Source organism: Echeneis naucrates, chromosome 14 (assembly GCF_900963305.1).
Source record: "Echeneis naucrates chromosome 14, fEcheNa1.1, whole genome shotgun sequence".
Lineage (NCBI taxonomy): Eukaryota > Metazoa > Chordata > Actinopteri > Carangiformes > Echeneidae > Echeneis > Echeneis naucrates.
Window position 1 is genome coordinate 12,803,076 of NC_042524.1, and position 17,130 is coordinate 12,820,205.

Genomic DNA, 17,130 nt, shown 5'->3' on the forward strand with positions numbered 1-17,130 from the left:
TTCGTGGCAAGCACAACAATGATATCTGGAAAAATATCCAGAGGGAGGAAATGCTAGCGCTGACCTAATGAGGACAACAAAAACATAGATTGTAAATACCACAGCTGCACCCAAGTCCAGGATGTTATTATGACAATATAACAATATAATATTTCATTGACTACCAGCCATGAAAGTGCAATGCTTTCCAATTTCGTTGCAGTGTGAAAAAGTACATGTGTTTAGCCTGGTTATCAGCGTTGATGCCTATCCACCCATTTCAAAGATAGCAAAAATATTTTTCATACCGTAAATATACTTGTACAGTAGATATATTGTAAAGCGTATGTATCTTATGTTATACTCTATCTGTATGTCAAAATTTGTAGCTGCTACATTACTTTGGGAAAACTGGGTTACCTTGGCTTTGACCTTTGAGGTCAGTATACTTTTATTTATTTTGTATTTTTTATTTCAATTGGAAATTTAAAGAAGTGTCAACATCAAACTAAGTTGAGTGGCAAAGTTCTGATGAGTGTACTGAATGGACTGTGTTGTGAGTATGAAACATATGGCCATGTATAAAGCTCATAGTGAGAGACATTGATCCTCTGGGGTTTAAATGGCTCGAGAGCAGCATGACACAGGCTGAGTGGTGTGAATGACACTGAGGAAGCCTGTGGGACTTCTGGGCTTGAAGAACTTAAAAGGTGAAAAGCACAAGTGAGGCATGAACAGTAGATATGAACAAATACCCATGACCCCAGATTATTAGTCACAGACAACACTGGTTGTTCTCTTGTTAAAACTAGTGCTCTGTTTTTCTTCACAGTTAACACAATAAACAGAAATTGCAGGTGAAGACAAACAGGGTAAGTATGATGCTTTTCTTCACCTGCAAATTGTATTCATTCTAACAATTTTCTACTGCAGATATTTAAGTAAATTACAGTATGCATTTTAAACTTTATCATACCAACGCACTATCAGCTGAGTTTTGTGTGTGATGTACACCTTCATTCACGATATCAGTGAGAGTTACTAAAGCAGTCAAGCAAGTTGGGAGTGATCTCCTAAAAGCTGTGACATCCCAAAGGACGGCAAAACACATGCTGTAATCCTTTACATCAAACACCTCTAATTTAGCATGAAGTCCTTGAGGAATAGTAGATAAACATAACATGGGGCTTACTGATTCAGATCAGTTATGGCTGAATGCAAATGACCTTAACTAGTTTAAACATTCATGAAAGAAAATTTATATTTTAATATTCGCTTTTTTGAGACTGGACTAACACCTTTCATGCCAAACAGAAACAAATGAGAAAGATTTGCAGGCTGAACGCACACAAAAATAACCCCAAATCCCCTCTGAGAGGTTTCCATTCACAAGTTGTAACTGAATTCCATGTTTTCTTCATATGTTCAAAGAGGGGCAAAAGTTGAGGACAATAAATTCTGAGGGAGATGATGATGAAATGATGGTGTAACCCTTACTAACGTGCCATACGTGCACTTGGCATGCAGCATTGACTTTTCTGACTTCTCCCCTCATACACAATGTTCAGACAATGAATTTGTGTATCATTTAATGGGCAACCGTGTCTTGTTGTAGAAAAGTGATAATAAACACTTCAAATATATTGCGGGGTCATTTTCAGCCAAAGTTGTTTATGTCCTATAACGTCCTTCACTCAGATCACCATTTATTAAGTTTTACTGTGTTCTTTCAACAACTTGGAATATTTTGATTGCATGGATTTTACAGTGAGAAACCCAGGTGATTTTCTAAAGCGACAAGGAGAATAGGTGTTATTTTTCTCTGTAGTTAGTTAATTTCAGATGTCCAAAAATTATGATAAAGAAAATTGTACTTAATAGTGAGGATAGCAGGGACAACCGGAAAATGTTGAAGTAATGTCACAAGCAATACCTTGGACTTCTCTCATGATGCGCAAACAGGAAACCTCGGTGGACCAATTAATACAGACATAGAGAGCAGTCAGCGATTTCCTGGGAGACCCTGTAGCTTCACCAGCTACTGCTTTTTCAATCTGATCTCCATTACGACCACATTTATCTCAATTGCATCAGTTTGTCTTTCTACAATGCTTTAAAAACTTCATTCAAATGGAAGTTACCATACAATCTGCTGAATAGCCCCACTGTGACAGGCATGTCCCTTTAAATGACTCAGATGAATACTCAGATGAATATGAAAACTTTTACATATTAGAATCATAGTAAGAACATTTAAATAAATGCAATCTACAAAATAGATTTTTTGTATTCACTCTATTCAAAAGACATGTTTCACTTGTGTGGAAACCAGTCTAGTTACTTTTAATACTGTGTTTATGTAAAATCAGTTCTAGTTCGATGGTTCCCAACTGTCAGTCAATGTACAGACATGTTGCTCAGAAGACAAATCTATTTGAGACTAGCTGCTAGAGTCCCATCAATATGCAAATTCAGCAGAACTGGAAATAAGCCTATTGGTTTTGGCCAAATGATAATGTCACAGACATGCAACTCAGCAAATGAGATGGCGGAGTGGTTGGGCAGGGAGGGGTGCAGAAACTGAGATGAGGTGAAGGGAAAACAGTAGGTACAGAGAAAGGCAGAGAGAGGGAGCGAGAGAGATGCAAATCCCATGGCAACAGCAACCAGAAAACAAGTCTAAAATAGGGGGCAGTGTCCGCTATTACTATAGCAACAGGAGAACGGCACATTCATGCAACTTTGAGATTAGCTCAGAGGATAAAAACAAAGCTTTTTCCCCTCACATAACTGTTGACAGTCATTACCAGTAAATTAATTTGGCTCTGCCAGCTGTGTCTCATGAAACTAGCTACAAAATAAGGATTTTCAAAGTACATTGAGGAACAAAAAGCAAATAATCTACTGACTTACTGTCATTTCACCAAATACTGCCCAGGTGACATTAACATCAATTTGAGCAGACAGATACTGATTGAAAACGAAAAGAAAACCGTGATTTGGCATAATTTCAACCCAATACTTGCAAAAATAAAACCACTCTCTGCCTACGAAGAGAAAACATAGATTGCTTTGTAGTATGTTTTTCGGCCAAAGCACTGGTGCAAAACTGAAGCAGCAGTTATTAATGACATTTTCTCAAAACTTGTTCTGCAAATAAACACATGAATGAACCGTAACACACAGTGTAAGGAAGCTTCCCCCCGAGTGAGACCCGGCCGCACTGAGCTCCACACCCGGTTTGTTTACCTGTAACATGTGCACAGACCGCACTGCAGGAAAAAAGAGACACACGGTGACGCTATGTCTTGCCGACTACAGTCCAATCACGTCCCACCTCTGCCGGAATCCGACCAATGGCAACGCCGCACTCGGAGCACGCGCAGCCAATGGCTGTGCGCGTGGACCACTGATGCAACGGAGATGCAACAGACGTCTGGAGGACAACAAAGTGCCGTGAATCAAATAGTCCCCTCCGAAACAATGGCCCTCCCGGTGCTGCACAGGAGCCCGAGCTGTGCAGCACCGGGCAGACATGGCGGACACCGTCTCCCCTGGCAACAGTGGGCCAAGGAGGAAAACAATGACACGTGGAACGCGTTACAATAATGAGGTTACTTTCGGATTAATACTGCTCCGTTTACAGATGAAAATTGACAATAGATTTGTCATTCCGTCATTTTTTTACTCCAAGCGATCATAAAATCGTAGTTATCCCCCTCGGTGGAAAAGTAGGGCTGTGTCCGATAAACGGCCCATGGATACATGATTAATCTCAGTGTCATTAATGTCACCTTTCCTGCCTGCTTCTTTTACACGTCTCATTTTCTTTCAATATAAACACGGCTTTTGAATTTAAAACATTTCCCAGGCAGTACTCTTCAGCAGATATTTAAACTAATGATAACTCCAGAGATGCGTTCATACCGTAAAAACACTTAGGTGACTGGTCGTGGGCCCGGCGGAGCGTTGGTGGGACGTCCTTCGGCGGCTGAGGGAGGGGGCGGAGGGATCTGCGCTGAGCAGCTCGGTCGGTCCCGGTGACGCAGTTGGTTGCTAGGTGTGAATGAACTGATGCTTTCTCACAATTAAGCCGCTCCTCAGTTTACAGGTCGACCACAACAAAGCAGCAACTCGTTCCTTTTTTTTTACGTTGCCCTGGATATTCTGAGCAAAAATATGGCTTTTTAAATTCGTGAAGGTGTTGGACCTGAAAAGAAATCGTGCTTTGCTTTAGCAACGCACCCCTCAAGTGCTCAACAATTTTTTCTGCAAGAATGGAGTAAGTCATTGTTAGTTCTCACTTTGTAGTGTCTGCTTGTTTGTTAGAAGTGGTCGTTACTTTGTCTGGTTTCTTTGAGTAATATTTCTTCTAATTTCATTCATTCAGATGAACCATTTGATTGGTATTTCATACTCTTCCTCTCCAGTTTATGAACAGTGGTGGCTACTTTGATATCAGTGTTTGGTGCGCTTGCCAAAAGTCAGCTGTGTTATTGTTTGGTAGTGTGATGGTAAGATACAGGCATGTATTATCTGTAAATAAAACAATACTATGTACTACAGCTGATGCCTTACAAAGATCACATTATTGTCAATTGCTTAAGGACTGAAGTGATCAAACAGAGGTGATTAATTTAAAAAGGATGTGGGATTGGAAGCAGCTCATCTGCAGTAATCTGACGTGGAAATGATCAGAGTGTCCATCTCTGACTGAGACCAATAGTAACTCTGGTGCCTTTTGTCAACAGTTGGGCCCTGGAGTCACCAAGTCCCACGTGTTTTGAGGATGCCAAGTGCATTCTGCTTTGGGGCAGTTCAAAGCCCAGAGGACATAACTCACAGTTGAGTCACTTGCTGCCAGTGGAGGGTTGTTTTTCAAAATAACTCTTTTTGACATTTGATTTAAATCATTGTTGTTAGAGCTATAACTGTGCATATTTAAAGTTGAGAACTGCCCATTGTTATCAAGCTCATGATTCTTACATGAGGACTTGCAGGTAATTTCTTGATTTTTCATCTTCATCAAGAGGCATGAGAGGCATGTTGAGAAAGTTGCTGAGAGCAGCAGGAGTGATACTCTTGATTCTAAAGGCAGTCTGAGTAAGTTGGGTCTCTCCAGCTGCATACTTTTTGAATGCTGTGTCTGTTTACCCTCTAGGTTTCATTATGCTCACCCAGCCCTGCTCTCTGTGGCCCATCTGTCAGACCCTGCTTGCTCTCAGCATATGTTTGGACTTGGACTGAATCAAAGCACCAACAGACAAAATGATGGCAACATCAGCCCCTGTTTGGAAGACTCTTCGTGTCTGCCCGGCAGACCCCCTCGCTCTCTCTCACCCACAGGCTAACCACAGCCAATCACAGGGGTGCAGGGGGGAGGTGTCAGAGGAGAGTCAGCACTTAATTGGTGAGTTGCAGCGAGTACGCTTTTTTATATTTTTCCCCATTTCAGGTGGGCTCGGCACTGCAGCACATTCGTCCTTCTTGAACAGTAAGTAATAAACTAGCTTCGCCTAATACTCGGGTATGCTGCAACTTTATTTTGGAAAAATCTTGCTTTGCATTTCTTATCGTCAATTAAATAATGCCTTTATTAAGCTCCTACATGCTATGTTGGATGACTTATATTTTCATATTTGCATGACTGGCCTCTTTTTGCTGCAATGCTTTACTACACCTGAAAGCATGTAAAGATGACAATTTTTTGTCCTTTTCGACAGGTGATGGTCTCACTGACTGGATGACGGAAGAAGTGGATTTCTCCTCGTACCTCCCAAACCCCCCTTCCCCTCCCTCCTCCACCAACGCCTCCCTTCCCCCTTCACCCCTTCAGAATGATATCCAGGTGCCCTCTGACTTGGAGGTCATGACCTCCCTGCTGCAGGAGGAACTTGCCCAACTAGAGGACTACTTCCTGTCTGAACCTGTGCAAGAGAAAGGGCCAAGGCTGGGAAAATGTGACCGGGGTCCACTGCCGGTGGGTCCTCAGCCATTCAGTCAGCTGCCTTTCACATCATACTCGACATCCAGCCAATCGGAATCAAGCCCGCTTCTTGTTACCCTGGCAACTGGAGAACTGGACCTGCTGAGTATCTGTGGTGGGCCCATTGGGCGATCCAAAACTCCAAGACACGCCCCGTACAGCTGCAGTCGCCCCAGTGGGTGTGGTAGGAAACGAGTTCCTGATGGTGTAAGGTTCAGTGAGGGCTATGATAACAGTTTGTTGGGTTCCAAAGGAAACAACTCAGGTAACTCAGCAGTGACCATACCAGGCAATTATGGTTGTGTAGAAGACGATCAGCTGGTTGGAAAAAGCTACTGTCTGGGTAGCGCAGTTGAGGTCAGAAGATGTGCCGGTTTACCCAAAGAAGAGAAAAACTGCTGTTTCAGTCAAGATGTTATAGGTGGCGGAAAGGTTGTTGGTGGAGGCTTTGGCTTTGGCGGATTGCTTGATGTCCCACACAAGAAAGAGGATTTGTTGATGTATAGCATGAGAGAGGTTAGCGGAGGCACAGGTAACAACGAAGTGCTGAACAGTATCAAAACTAGTGTGGAGGTGACAAAAGCCACTGTTTCTTGGAAATCTGAGAGCAGCGAAGGTTGTTATCTCCCAACACCACCACAGCCTGAGGCCTATCATAGCTTTTTAGGTAATATCAACGAACAGGTCAAAACAGAGAGTCTGCAGATAGGGCAGCATGAGTTACACTGTAATTTTCTTGAGCATCAGGGCCCAGAATGTCTTTTAATGGCCAGGGAGAGTCTGAACTTGGACACCTCAGGCCACAGACAAGCATGCAGGCTGAAGGAAGACCACTGTGCTGTGAAATACGAAGTGGAGGTCGTTCCAGTTGAAGGCGGAGAACGCAAACAGAAAAAAAGAGATCAGAATAAAACTGCTGCTCACAGGCAAGTGAGAATCTCCAGTTAATGAAGTGCAACATTTGATGGTATTAATTCACAGGTATCTTCAGTGAATTATTTTTTTTGTTTGTTTGTTTGTTTTTTGTTCAATTCAGGTATCGGCAACGAAAAAGGGCGGAGCTAGATTCTTTGGAGGAACAGTTGCATTGCCTTGAAGGGAGGAACCGCGAGCTCCGGGACAAGGCAGAGTCCGTAGAGCGTGAAATCCAATATGTCAAAGACCTGCTGATTGAAGTTTACAAGGCCCGCAGCCAAAGGCTCAAGCAGGACACAACAGCATAACACCTGTTCCTGCAAGTACACACAAAGAGGGTGTAACAGGGAAAATATGTCGCTTTTTGTGTGTTTAAGATTGTCCTAAATTGAATGTTTAATTTAGCTTTTTCATGGTGGGAGGGTTAAATGCATGCTCGGATAATGTGGATTTTCTTTTTTTTTTTTCCTTTTTTTTTTTCCCGCGTTTTACTATTCAATGCTTCCACTGCTTCCGCACTGTAAACACTTGAGCCTGCACTGTGGCATTGCGATGCTTATAAATGACAATCATTTTTAATAGGTCTAACACGCCGTGAATCTAGAAATTGACATCGGGTTATTTCTAAAGGAGTAATGTTAGTAATGCAGGTTTCATATTTTTAATAGCCTTACATTGGAATTGATGTCAGCAATAGAACTTCATGTTTTTTTTTTTTTTGCTTTAAAATTTTGTTTGGAATTCTCGTAACACAATGTACAATAGTTGAGTTGGTTAAATACGTTGTTTGTACCAAATGTATAATTTTATTTTAAAAACATCTTTCAATCAAAATATTTATTTGGAATTATTTCTATTCACCCATGAACAGCAAGTGATATTTCAACTGCAATGACTGTTTTGAAATATGAATGTGTTGACTAATACAAATACAGAAAGAACCACAAGATATACAGCAAGGAAGAACTTTTCGTCAACCTTAGCACAAAATTTAAGAAATGTTATCATTTAAATATTTATTATTTTTGGACAATATTTGACTGACTAATCCAACCTTAATATTCAATATTTAATGGGAGCTCCATGTTTACTGTATAAAGTTGCTTTTTTCCCCTTTTCCTTTTCTGTAACAGTCAAACGTAATTTTTATATACATATATGTTTTGTTTTGTTTTTTTTTTTTTATTTGTCTGATCAATTGCATAAAATTTGACAGTTTAATGTTTTTTTAGCAGTGGTTGCAAATATTGCCCAAATCATAGTCTGAAACAAAAAAAAAAAACAAAAAAACAAAACGATTTTAATTATTAATTTATAATCATTGGAAAGTAGAAGCTGACATTTTATTGTGTTTGTCACAATGTGTTTAGTTTTCTACTCTTGCATATTGCAAATTCTACAGTCTGTTTTGCAGCTCAGGATATGCAGTTTATCCTCTAAATGCAAGTAAATAATTCATGGCAGGAGATTGCAGACCTGTATCACAACTCTTCTGTCCTTCATTTAACACGATAAAGATTTTACTGACATAGTAGTTTTCCTCATGTAAAAATTGGTTTTCTAAATGTACAAATGTTGTGATAGTAACTAGCAGTCTGCTTCTGCATGTTTTTCCATAAATGTACCCTTTCTCTCTCACTCTGGAATAGCAAATTTAGGATTTCAGTAATAAATTGGGGATTCTGCCTCTAATCTGCTTGGTAAGGCAATAAGTTTTATAGGCCTCTGGCTGATCTGCACTAATTTGTAACAATTTTTGTATATTCAGGGAGTGGAGTGTGTTAGCCTTTTCTTTGTAAAAAAAAAAAAAAAGAAAAAAAAAAAGAAAAAAAGGAACTTCCAAAAATATCATAAGACTAGTAGTTATGGCTTTTGCGTCATGTTAGCTTTGGTGTGAGAGGATATTGTCTAAATTCATCCGTTCTTTTGTTGCTATTATAAAAACACATCTGTTACTGTTAAACATGCCTTTACCGAGGTTCGAGTTTTTCTATGCATATTTATTTTAAGACAATCTTCAAAATAAGCGCTGACTTGATTGATATTTATTTGAGTTTATTCTGTTTTGTCAGGACACTTACGTCACGTTACTCGCCCTCCCTCGCGGTGTACTATCAGCTCCGAAAGTTAAAACCAAAAATGTGTAATGACAGCATCATTTCATTATTTGTAATGACAAGTTCATTTAATCATATCTAAATTTTTCCTTTGTGTGCCGTCAACTTTTTTCATTTCAAAATAAAATGTCATCAACCCAGTTTGCTTTTTCAGTTTTTCTCTCTGATCCGGCCAATCCAGCAGAAAACACGAACACAAATGATACTGTCAGCCGTCTAAATGAGAATGAGACCAAGTTTCTTTCTGCACAGCTCGGCTCAGCCCTGCGGGGCCTGATGGACGCCGACACGCTCCTCTTCGATCCGAACCTGCGGGCCCGGATCCTTCCCGCACATCTAACCCTCTGACAGGACTGAAAACTCACTGAATTTAGCGGAGAACGCTGACACCGAGCCGATTTGAATCATTCGTCCAGTAATAGATGAGACTCAGTCGGCTTTCAGCCGGCAGCACCGACCCTGTCTGGCTCAGATGCTGGCTGCTGAGACAAAACAAAACAACTTTGAACATCTTTAAATATTCAACTAAAAACGGAAAGATGTCTTGGTCCGTAAATGAACACAATTAATGCAAAGTTAACTGACCAAGGCTTTTACTCCTTTAACGACAATTCATGATTTTTACCGGTAAGAAAATCTAATTCTTCAGTATTTGTTCATCGACAAAGTAAATATTTCAGGTAATGTATGGAAATCATTTTTTAACAAATAACTTATTTATCTACCATCATTTCTGAGCAATATCGATGACTATGACATTGTTTTTCGTTTGAACATGGAATCACGAAAAAAAAAAGAAGCACAGGCAACAATTACCTTCACTAATAAAAGATCATTTTTATTTACAACATTTTAGCCTGTAGATTAACTTTAAGAAAGTAGGTAATGTGGAAAAACAATAATCAGTTGATGTGATTATTATTCATTGTCCTCTTGGATATTGCGTAGGACATGGGGAAGTTGTAAATTATAGTAAAGGAGGGAGAGGATTTTTTTACCCATGAACTGGATTCACTCACAGCAGGCCAATGAGCTGTTGATAGTCACAATGTGGAGGTGCATGTTGTGAAGCTTGAAGAAGTTTCTTGCCGGCATTGTGGGAGTTCAGGACCTTTGAATAAATGAAAAATGAATTAATACATGAACCAATAAATGAAGATGCAGAAGCTGAATTATGACCAGAAAACAATTTATGTAGAGAAATGACTGAGCAAAAGGCAAAAATTAAAATTCTTCAATAAAGAAAGTCTTTTCTCTCAATTAAAATGTAAAAATGACACAAAACATGCTTCTAACCAAATTGTGAGGACACACACAGACTAATGATCTACCCCGCTGTAAACCGCTGCTTTTATTTACCTTACGTATTGCATCCTGCTCACTGTACAGGCACAGAGTTGTTATGGCAGCTTGTCTTACTGCATTATGTGAATCCGTGCATGCCGTTCTGAGAAGTGAGCTAGATACATCCTCCTCCAATATCAAAGATACCACATCATCAACATTCACCAGGTTTCCCAAAGCTGCACAACAGTGACGACGTGTGAGGGCATCAGGGTCAGCAATCAGAGATGCCAGCATAGCTACTGTCCTCCTGGCTTCCTCTGTCCAACTGCTGACCTCCTCACTGTTCGCCCTTTGTGCTACTACAGTAACCAAATCTGCTGTCTCCATGTGTAAACAACTGTCTTCGTTTTGATCTTTTGCTCTCCTCCATCCTGTTTTGTCCATGGCCTTTCCATTGGATTTGCCCATTTTAAACCCTGACCCAGCTGCAATGTAGCCCAACCAGCTGCCAACTGCCCTGCAAGCCATTCGCCGTACAGGCAGACAAGAATCGTGCAGACAGCCAATCATGCGTTTGAAAATGTCAGGTTGCTGCGTAGGAGGCCTGAATGGATCTAGATTTCCCAAAAGTCTGCATGTGGCAGCTCTGACCTGGTCATGAGAGTGAGCCAGTGCTTGGTGCAGCACTGAAGCTTCCAGGTGGAGCTGAAGGCAGTCAGGCTGAGTGGAACGGGAAATTTGGGACAACACAGTTAGGAGCTCCACGGCAGAGTCCCACAGCATTTCCAGCTGCAGTAAGTCAAAGAGCAGAGAGTTGGCATTTCTGGTTGATGAGGAAAGGAGTTTGGAGGATGTGGGCTGGCTCTCCCCTGATGGTGCAAAAAAAGGACCAGCGGTTTTTTTTAGGTGGGAAATGGAGCGCTCAGGGTCACACAGGAGCAAACGGCTCAGCAGGGAAAGAGGCAGCTCCAACAGCGGAGGTGGGAGAGTTTGGATTACCTGTCAAAGCATGAAAAACAAAACCATCCAGACAATTCATCACAGATCAAACAGCCGACAACACAGTAATATTAAGATGTACAGTAGTATGAGCCTGATGTGAGCCTACTGCAAGGGTTATGCTGTGTTGCATCAGGGAATTTTGTGTGTGAGGTCTTTATTGGAACACGGTGAGCTCCTAACCTGCAGGAGGCTTGTGACTATACCACAACTGTCATACAACTGGAGAATTGTGGACATTGTGTGCGGAGGCAAGTCCAGGGCAAATGGAAAGCACAGCAAGTGGCAGCTCCACACAGACAGGATTTCATGATTCAGATCAACCTTAAGTCTCCATGGTCTGACTTCAACAAACAAATGAAGACTGTAGGGCATAAAAGGAGTTATTGTTAGCACCAGGTGTAGTATCTGTGCTGCTCTACACTTGAAATAGTAGATAAAAAAAATAGTAATTACAACATCATAAAACACCAACCAGTCAGTGCCCAGCAACTGGCCAAGAGTATAAATGCATTTTGATTCGCATTCAGAAAACAGGGGCATGCATGAGTATGGTTCCCTGGTGAAGAGAAACAGTGTAGTAGCCAGAAAGGAATACAGCCCTGAAGAGAGAAGAAAGAAATTAACATTTTTAACATCTAAATGAGTTTCCAAAGAGGTTGAGCTTCATCGCCTGCGTATATTTACCATTTGCCGTACAGACAGCTGGGTTTGCTGATGTCTTTGCAAGAGAAGTGCCAATTTTTTTCCACAAATCCAGAAACATAACTGGATCTATGAAAGAAGGTCCGGAGTGATATTCATCCTGTTGAGAGAAAAGCAAACAGAAAATACACAGAGGAAGAGAAAAGGATTCAAAGACTATCTCTGGGATTTATCTGGTAAAATTTTGAATCACATTGCAGGTCTGACCTGAGAGAGCCTGTGTAAAAGTAAAGACAGAAGGCCATCAAAGAGTCCCCAGCCAGCAGGGAGAGAAATTTGAGACTGACAACGGAGACAAAAGAGTAATACTTCAAACTGTGGAGGATCTCTTTAAACTTGCATCACAATTGTCAAAATGTTGCTGAATACATGAATTACTTGACAAAGACGCAGTACCTCATGTGAATCCAAAAGTAGGTTTTTCAGCAAGGAAGTTACATTGTGCATATCAACTTCAACATCAACATTGTGTTGTGTTAACAGAGACAAAACAGAGGCAGCCAGAGGCTAAAAGAGAGAAGGAAAATCAGCCTTATGAGACAAATGGCCAGCTCACTGTTTACCAAAAAATAAGTGTCACAAAATATACAGGTAGAGCATGGTTTTCAAAAGTACTGTTAACCATCTCCAGTGGGTACTTACTGCCAGATGAATCAAATCTGGTTGACTAAGAATTGTGATGAAGGGCTTAGTGAACTCCTTCAGTCTACAGTAGAAAAAGAAATAATGAATTACGTTTAACAAATGTCTGTAATGCATATGCATCTCCTGTACGCACACAAGAATTTAGCAAATGAACAAAGACAGCTCCAATGTAGAAGAAAAAAACGAAACAAACTTAGATTCTCCTTCCATCCATTCATGGTGCGCATCCCAGTAGAGCAATAACAACACAATGATTTCTCTCAGTACCGGGACACTCCATGGTTGCTGAGCAGGGAAAAAAAAAAAACATACAAAAAAGTCAGGAGTACTACTGTTTGAATATCAGTGTCTCACTGACACTAAATTACTGAAATGGTTGGTTACATTCCCAAACAATAACCTTGATGAAATATGAGTTTTCTACGATGTCTCGGACCAGGTCAAAGAGGACATGGGGTAGTCCAAGTTCACTGCTGATGTGGGACAACTTGTCAACGTCAGGGGTCACAATCAGGTTGCATAAGACTTTGAGGGGTTGGTGAATCTGCCATTCTTCCTTAACAACTCCAACTGTCAGCTGACCAAATAAGAGAAGAAGAGCTTTAACACAAAATCCTCCCTAAAGAAGTGTTGGCATATGCACAATAAATGCTTGTACCCAATGACCTGAGATTTAAAAGCCAGTATCTTGGATTTAAGTTGAGGTATAACTGTGTTGCAGTTTAATACATCTTTTTTCTGCTTGCTTGGATCTGAGTCTTGGGCCAGTTTCTCCCAGTAGTCCTCATTGTCAAAATCCTGAAAGACCAAGAAATGATTAATGATTCATATTAAAGGAAGCATTTCCCTTTAAGGTGCAAACATTATTGGAGAACAGGAACGCTATATTAAGGAACAAAGTACATTTTCTAAATGAACAATGTCTTTTTAACTCTAGAGAACACTGAGATACTTACCTGCCTGTATAATGTGGTCTGTCTGTACTCTTTATGTCTCAACACCAGCCGTGGGCCAACCTCTACTGAGGGAAATTCCTGTTCGTAGTCTCTGCTGATCTGACCCCTGCAGAAGATGTACCCATAACCGTGAACACCGTTGTCACTGTGTTTTATTTGTATATTATATGTGTACTTTGAACTTCCATAAACACCTGTGGTTTGATCTCATGCAGGTTTGAATCTTTTGGTTGGGGATTTGATTGAAGCCTGCCATGACTGAATGGCCTGAAGACACAGAGCTGTCATTCGGGTGGAGCTTGGCTTTGGGCGATGCTGCTACCACCACATAGTTGGCCCTTTCATTTCTCATGCCATCCATTTTTTTCTGTTGAGGTACACAGAGCAGCTTAAAGCACCATGAACTCCATGCGATTTATTCAAGAGAAAAAAATAAATGGAATTACTTACTTTTACACTATTACTACCTTCTGATTGTCCTCTGCAACTGTTGTCCCTCTGTTCCCTGACCTTTTGCAGTATTTTACTCTCTCCAAAAGTTGGTGCCGTCTTCGCTGCTACTTGTTGAAGTTTGCGTGCCAATATATCTGGGCTAGGTGGGACTGTCAAGGGGCTGAAAACATTTGTGTCTGGCAACACTGTGCCAGCATATCAAAGTGGGTATAGAATTCATTAGAATAATAACAGCTCAGCATTGTGTATATTAAGAACATTTCCAAGAAGGTTAATTGGTTTGAGCATCACCTAGAACACCATCAGCAACAAAGGGGTGGTGGAGGAGGTCTGGCCATGACAACCGCTTCTGAGGGTCTTTAGTCAACAAACCTTTCAGGAAACTCTGCAAAAGCAAATGTCAGATAAACATGGACATCTCCTGCATATATTTGAAAAATACTTTGAGTCTCCCTGAAGTGCAATTTGTCATCTAATCATCACTTTTAATGATATATTTGACTTTTGCAAAGTCACTAGAGAACCTAAAAACTTAAAATTAATTAGAAATGTGTTTTTGGTATATTTTAGAAATACAGTCGTTCTGAGCCCAAGTAAGCAGTGCATCTTTGTTACTGACCTGCCCTTAGTTAAACCACAGCTTGATTTGGATTGATGAGGCTCTAAGTGTTCTCTGGTTGCTTTTTTTTCCAATTAGCATTTACTTTTATTCATTTGGCAAACATATTTACACAAACCAATACTTTTTAATAAATAATGAGCACTACATCAGAGCGGTGCAAAGAGCATTCACACGTTCATATCGTATAGACACTAGCTTTGATATAAACATGAAAGAACAGGAATAGATAGCAGCTGTACTGTACCATACAGGTGTCGCTCATGGTGTCTGGCCATTTTACTTGGTTTCCCACAATGAGTCGCACCAGGTGGAAGATGGAGTTAGTGTAGAACGGAGGCGCCCCCGTGTGGAGCTCATACAGGATGCAGCCTAAAGACCAAAGATCTGCAGTGTGGTCGTATGGCTTTTCTTCCACCAGCTCAGGGGACATGTACAGTGGTGTTCCCTTGATAGAAGTCAGCACCAAGGTGGAGACGCTCATGGCCCTTGCAAACCTTCAGGATCATTGCATCGCACATTGTTTACCTTTGTGCAAATGTTTAATACAGCCACGTTTACTTTGAAATGATTGATATACCTACCCAAAGTCACATAGTTTCACCACCCCACTTTTCCCCAAGAGTATATTTTGTGGTTTCATGTCACGATGAAGAATGCGATGGGAATGTAAATAATACAGAGCTGAGACCAACTGGCAGGCAATTTCACGGACCTTGAAATCAGGGAAGAGACGGCAAAAAAACAATCACCCTGTGACTCCGTGATTAGTCTAATTTTTGGCATAGCTGTGTGCTGACTGACAGTGAATACCTGGCTTTCAGGTAAGTTCCCATCATCCTCAAGAATCTGGAACAACTGGCCCTCTGCATATTCAGTTACAACCACAACCTGTTAAAGACACTTTGGATTATGGTCAAAGTGGTGTAAAGTCATAATCAATGTGGTAGAGATCACAATGACAGCAGTTTTATGACCTAAGATTCAATATGTGTTTCAAATCCATTTAAACAGACACACACACACCTCAGTTTCAGTCTCGAAGCTGTCAAAGAGCTGGACGATGTTTGGATGTTGAAGATCCCTCATGATCTCTATTTCTCTCTTCAGACTTCGTAGTTCCTTTTCAGATCGACCCACCTTCGGCATGAACTTCAGAGCCACGACCTAATGAGCACAGACAGTGAAATGTGTGTTTATCAATACAACCAAACAACTTTCAGGCTTTAAAAGCTGCTTACCTGGCCAGTAAACTTTTTCCTCCCCTTGTGAACTCGACCGAATGAGCCTTCTCCCACCAGCTCCAAAACGTGATAGGAGTCCATACTGACGGCAGGAGGGTAATGTTTGACTCAACTTCAACCTGTTAGCATCGCCGAGTCATCCCTTAGAAAAGTAGACAAGCTATCGTTTCAGATAAGAGACATAATCTCTCAAATTTAACCCGTTTAACTTTTAACTGTACAACCGTACAACAACGCAAGTTGTGACCACTCGTTTAATCATCTTTACCGCTGTTAGCAGCTACTTTTTGAAACCTCCACATTAACATGAAAACCACTGGAGGCCACTCTGTCTGCCGCAACATTAATGTAACAAAAAAAACGCTGTTCAAAGTTTGACTCGCCACATATGTATGATTTACATTTTTATACATTCGTCTATAATTGTTTATTTTAGCAAACAAGCGTTTGCCTACTATTTTCCTTACATGAAAATGCAGACGTTAAAGCAGGCTTTTCTTTGGACAGCCTGTGAGCAAGGGCCCTTAGCCTAGCAACCGCCGCTGCGTTCCTGGCAACTGAAAACAAAACACACGACTACTGGCTATGCCTTCCATATTGACAGCATCAACTCATTTATCAAGGAAACCTCAGAAATAAATATAAAATGTCCTTCATACGTCACATGATATTTCAGGTGTGATTTCTGTACATTCATTCTCTAACTTGCCCCTGCAGTCACTTACTGCTCTGGCATTAATTATACACCCATTAATGTCCTGCAGTCAGTATTGGACCAGGAAAGTGGAGGGCAGGACCACATTTCATAACTATAATGCAAGTAGGATCATTTTGGCCACAATGGACAACTGTGATACACCATTTTACTTATGATTTCCCTCAAAACATGAGAGACTTCTTCTTTTATGTCTTATTTATGTCGTCATATGGGATATCAAACTACTTCTTGTTCAAAGAGAGGGATTAATAACGTATTGTGATTCCTAGCATCATTCTAGCTATCAGGTTCTACTAAACCCAAGCAAGTGGGAACAATAAAAAATGCATTGCAGAAACTAGATAAGGAGATCAATACAAATTTAATAACACAATTTCATGTCCTTTTTTTAAGAGATTTGACTCAAAGAATGAATTCTTTTCACAAAATCCTTTTGTGGTTTGGTTTTTGTTTTAAGGATATTTTGCAGAAACTGCAATAAGTCTTTATACCAGGAGGTGACAGTAC

General features: G+C 40.7%; 2 protein-coding genes across 4 annotated transcripts in view; one reads left to right on the forward strand and one right to left on the reverse strand.

Annotated features, from left to right (window-relative positions):
- The first annotated feature begins 4,162 nt into the window (after positions 1-4,162).
- Positions 4,163-7,293, forward strand: atf5a (activating transcription factor 5a). Its single transcript, XM_029520000.1, has 4 exons — positions 4,163-4,261; positions 5,141-5,389; positions 5,703-6,891; positions 7,002-7,293. Exons 2-4 carry the CDS (start codon positions 5,248-5,250, stop codon positions 7,186-7,188), a joined length of 1,518 nt encoding a protein of 505 aa, XP_029375860.1. The 5' UTR covers positions 4,163-4,261; positions 5,141-5,247; the 3' UTR covers positions 7,189-7,293.
- Positions 7,294-9,866: 2,573 nt separating this feature from the next.
- stk36 (serine/threonine kinase 36 (fused homolog, Drosophila)) overlaps positions 9,867-17,130 on the reverse strand; it is a 35,457-nt gene continuing 28,193 nt past the window's right edge. Inside the window, exons 1-20 of one of the 3 annotated variants that reach the window (XM_029519645.1) lie at positions 15,903-16,196; positions 15,688-15,828; positions 15,475-15,552; positions 15,246-15,376; positions 14,909-15,158; positions 14,334-14,427; positions 14,040-14,227; positions 13,784-13,956; positions 13,590-13,695; positions 13,300-13,431; positions 13,034-13,210; positions 12,827-12,918; positions 12,631-12,694; positions 12,385-12,495; positions 12,196-12,270; positions 11,971-12,088; positions 11,759-11,885; positions 11,467-11,647; positions 10,357-11,283; positions 9,867-10,108 (exon numbers count right to left, since the gene is read on the reverse strand). In XM_029519645.1, the coding sequence (XP_029375505.1) occupies positions 10,013-10,108; positions 10,357-11,283; positions 11,467-11,647; positions 11,759-11,885; positions 11,971-12,088; positions 12,196-12,270; positions 12,385-12,495; positions 12,631-12,694; positions 12,827-12,918; positions 13,034-13,210; positions 13,300-13,431; positions 13,590-13,695; positions 13,784-13,956; positions 14,040-14,227; positions 14,334-14,427; positions 14,909-15,158; positions 15,246-15,376; positions 15,475-15,552; positions 15,688-15,828; positions 15,903-15,986 (3,345 nt within the window). In that variant the 5' untranslated portion in view covers positions 15,987-16,196 and the 3' untranslated portion in view covers positions 9,867-10,012. Of the gene's footprint in view, positions 10,109-10,213; positions 11,284-11,466; positions 11,648-11,758; positions 11,886-11,970; positions 12,089-12,195; positions 12,271-12,384; positions 12,496-12,630; positions 12,695-12,826; positions 12,919-13,033; positions 13,211-13,299; positions 13,432-13,589; positions 13,696-13,783; positions 13,957-14,039; positions 14,228-14,333; positions 14,428-14,908; positions 15,159-15,245; positions 15,377-15,474; positions 15,553-15,687; positions 15,829-15,902; positions 16,197-17,130 lie in introns of those variants that run through there. The other 2 variants (XM_029519644.1, XM_029519643.1) reach the window with 2 other exon arrangements.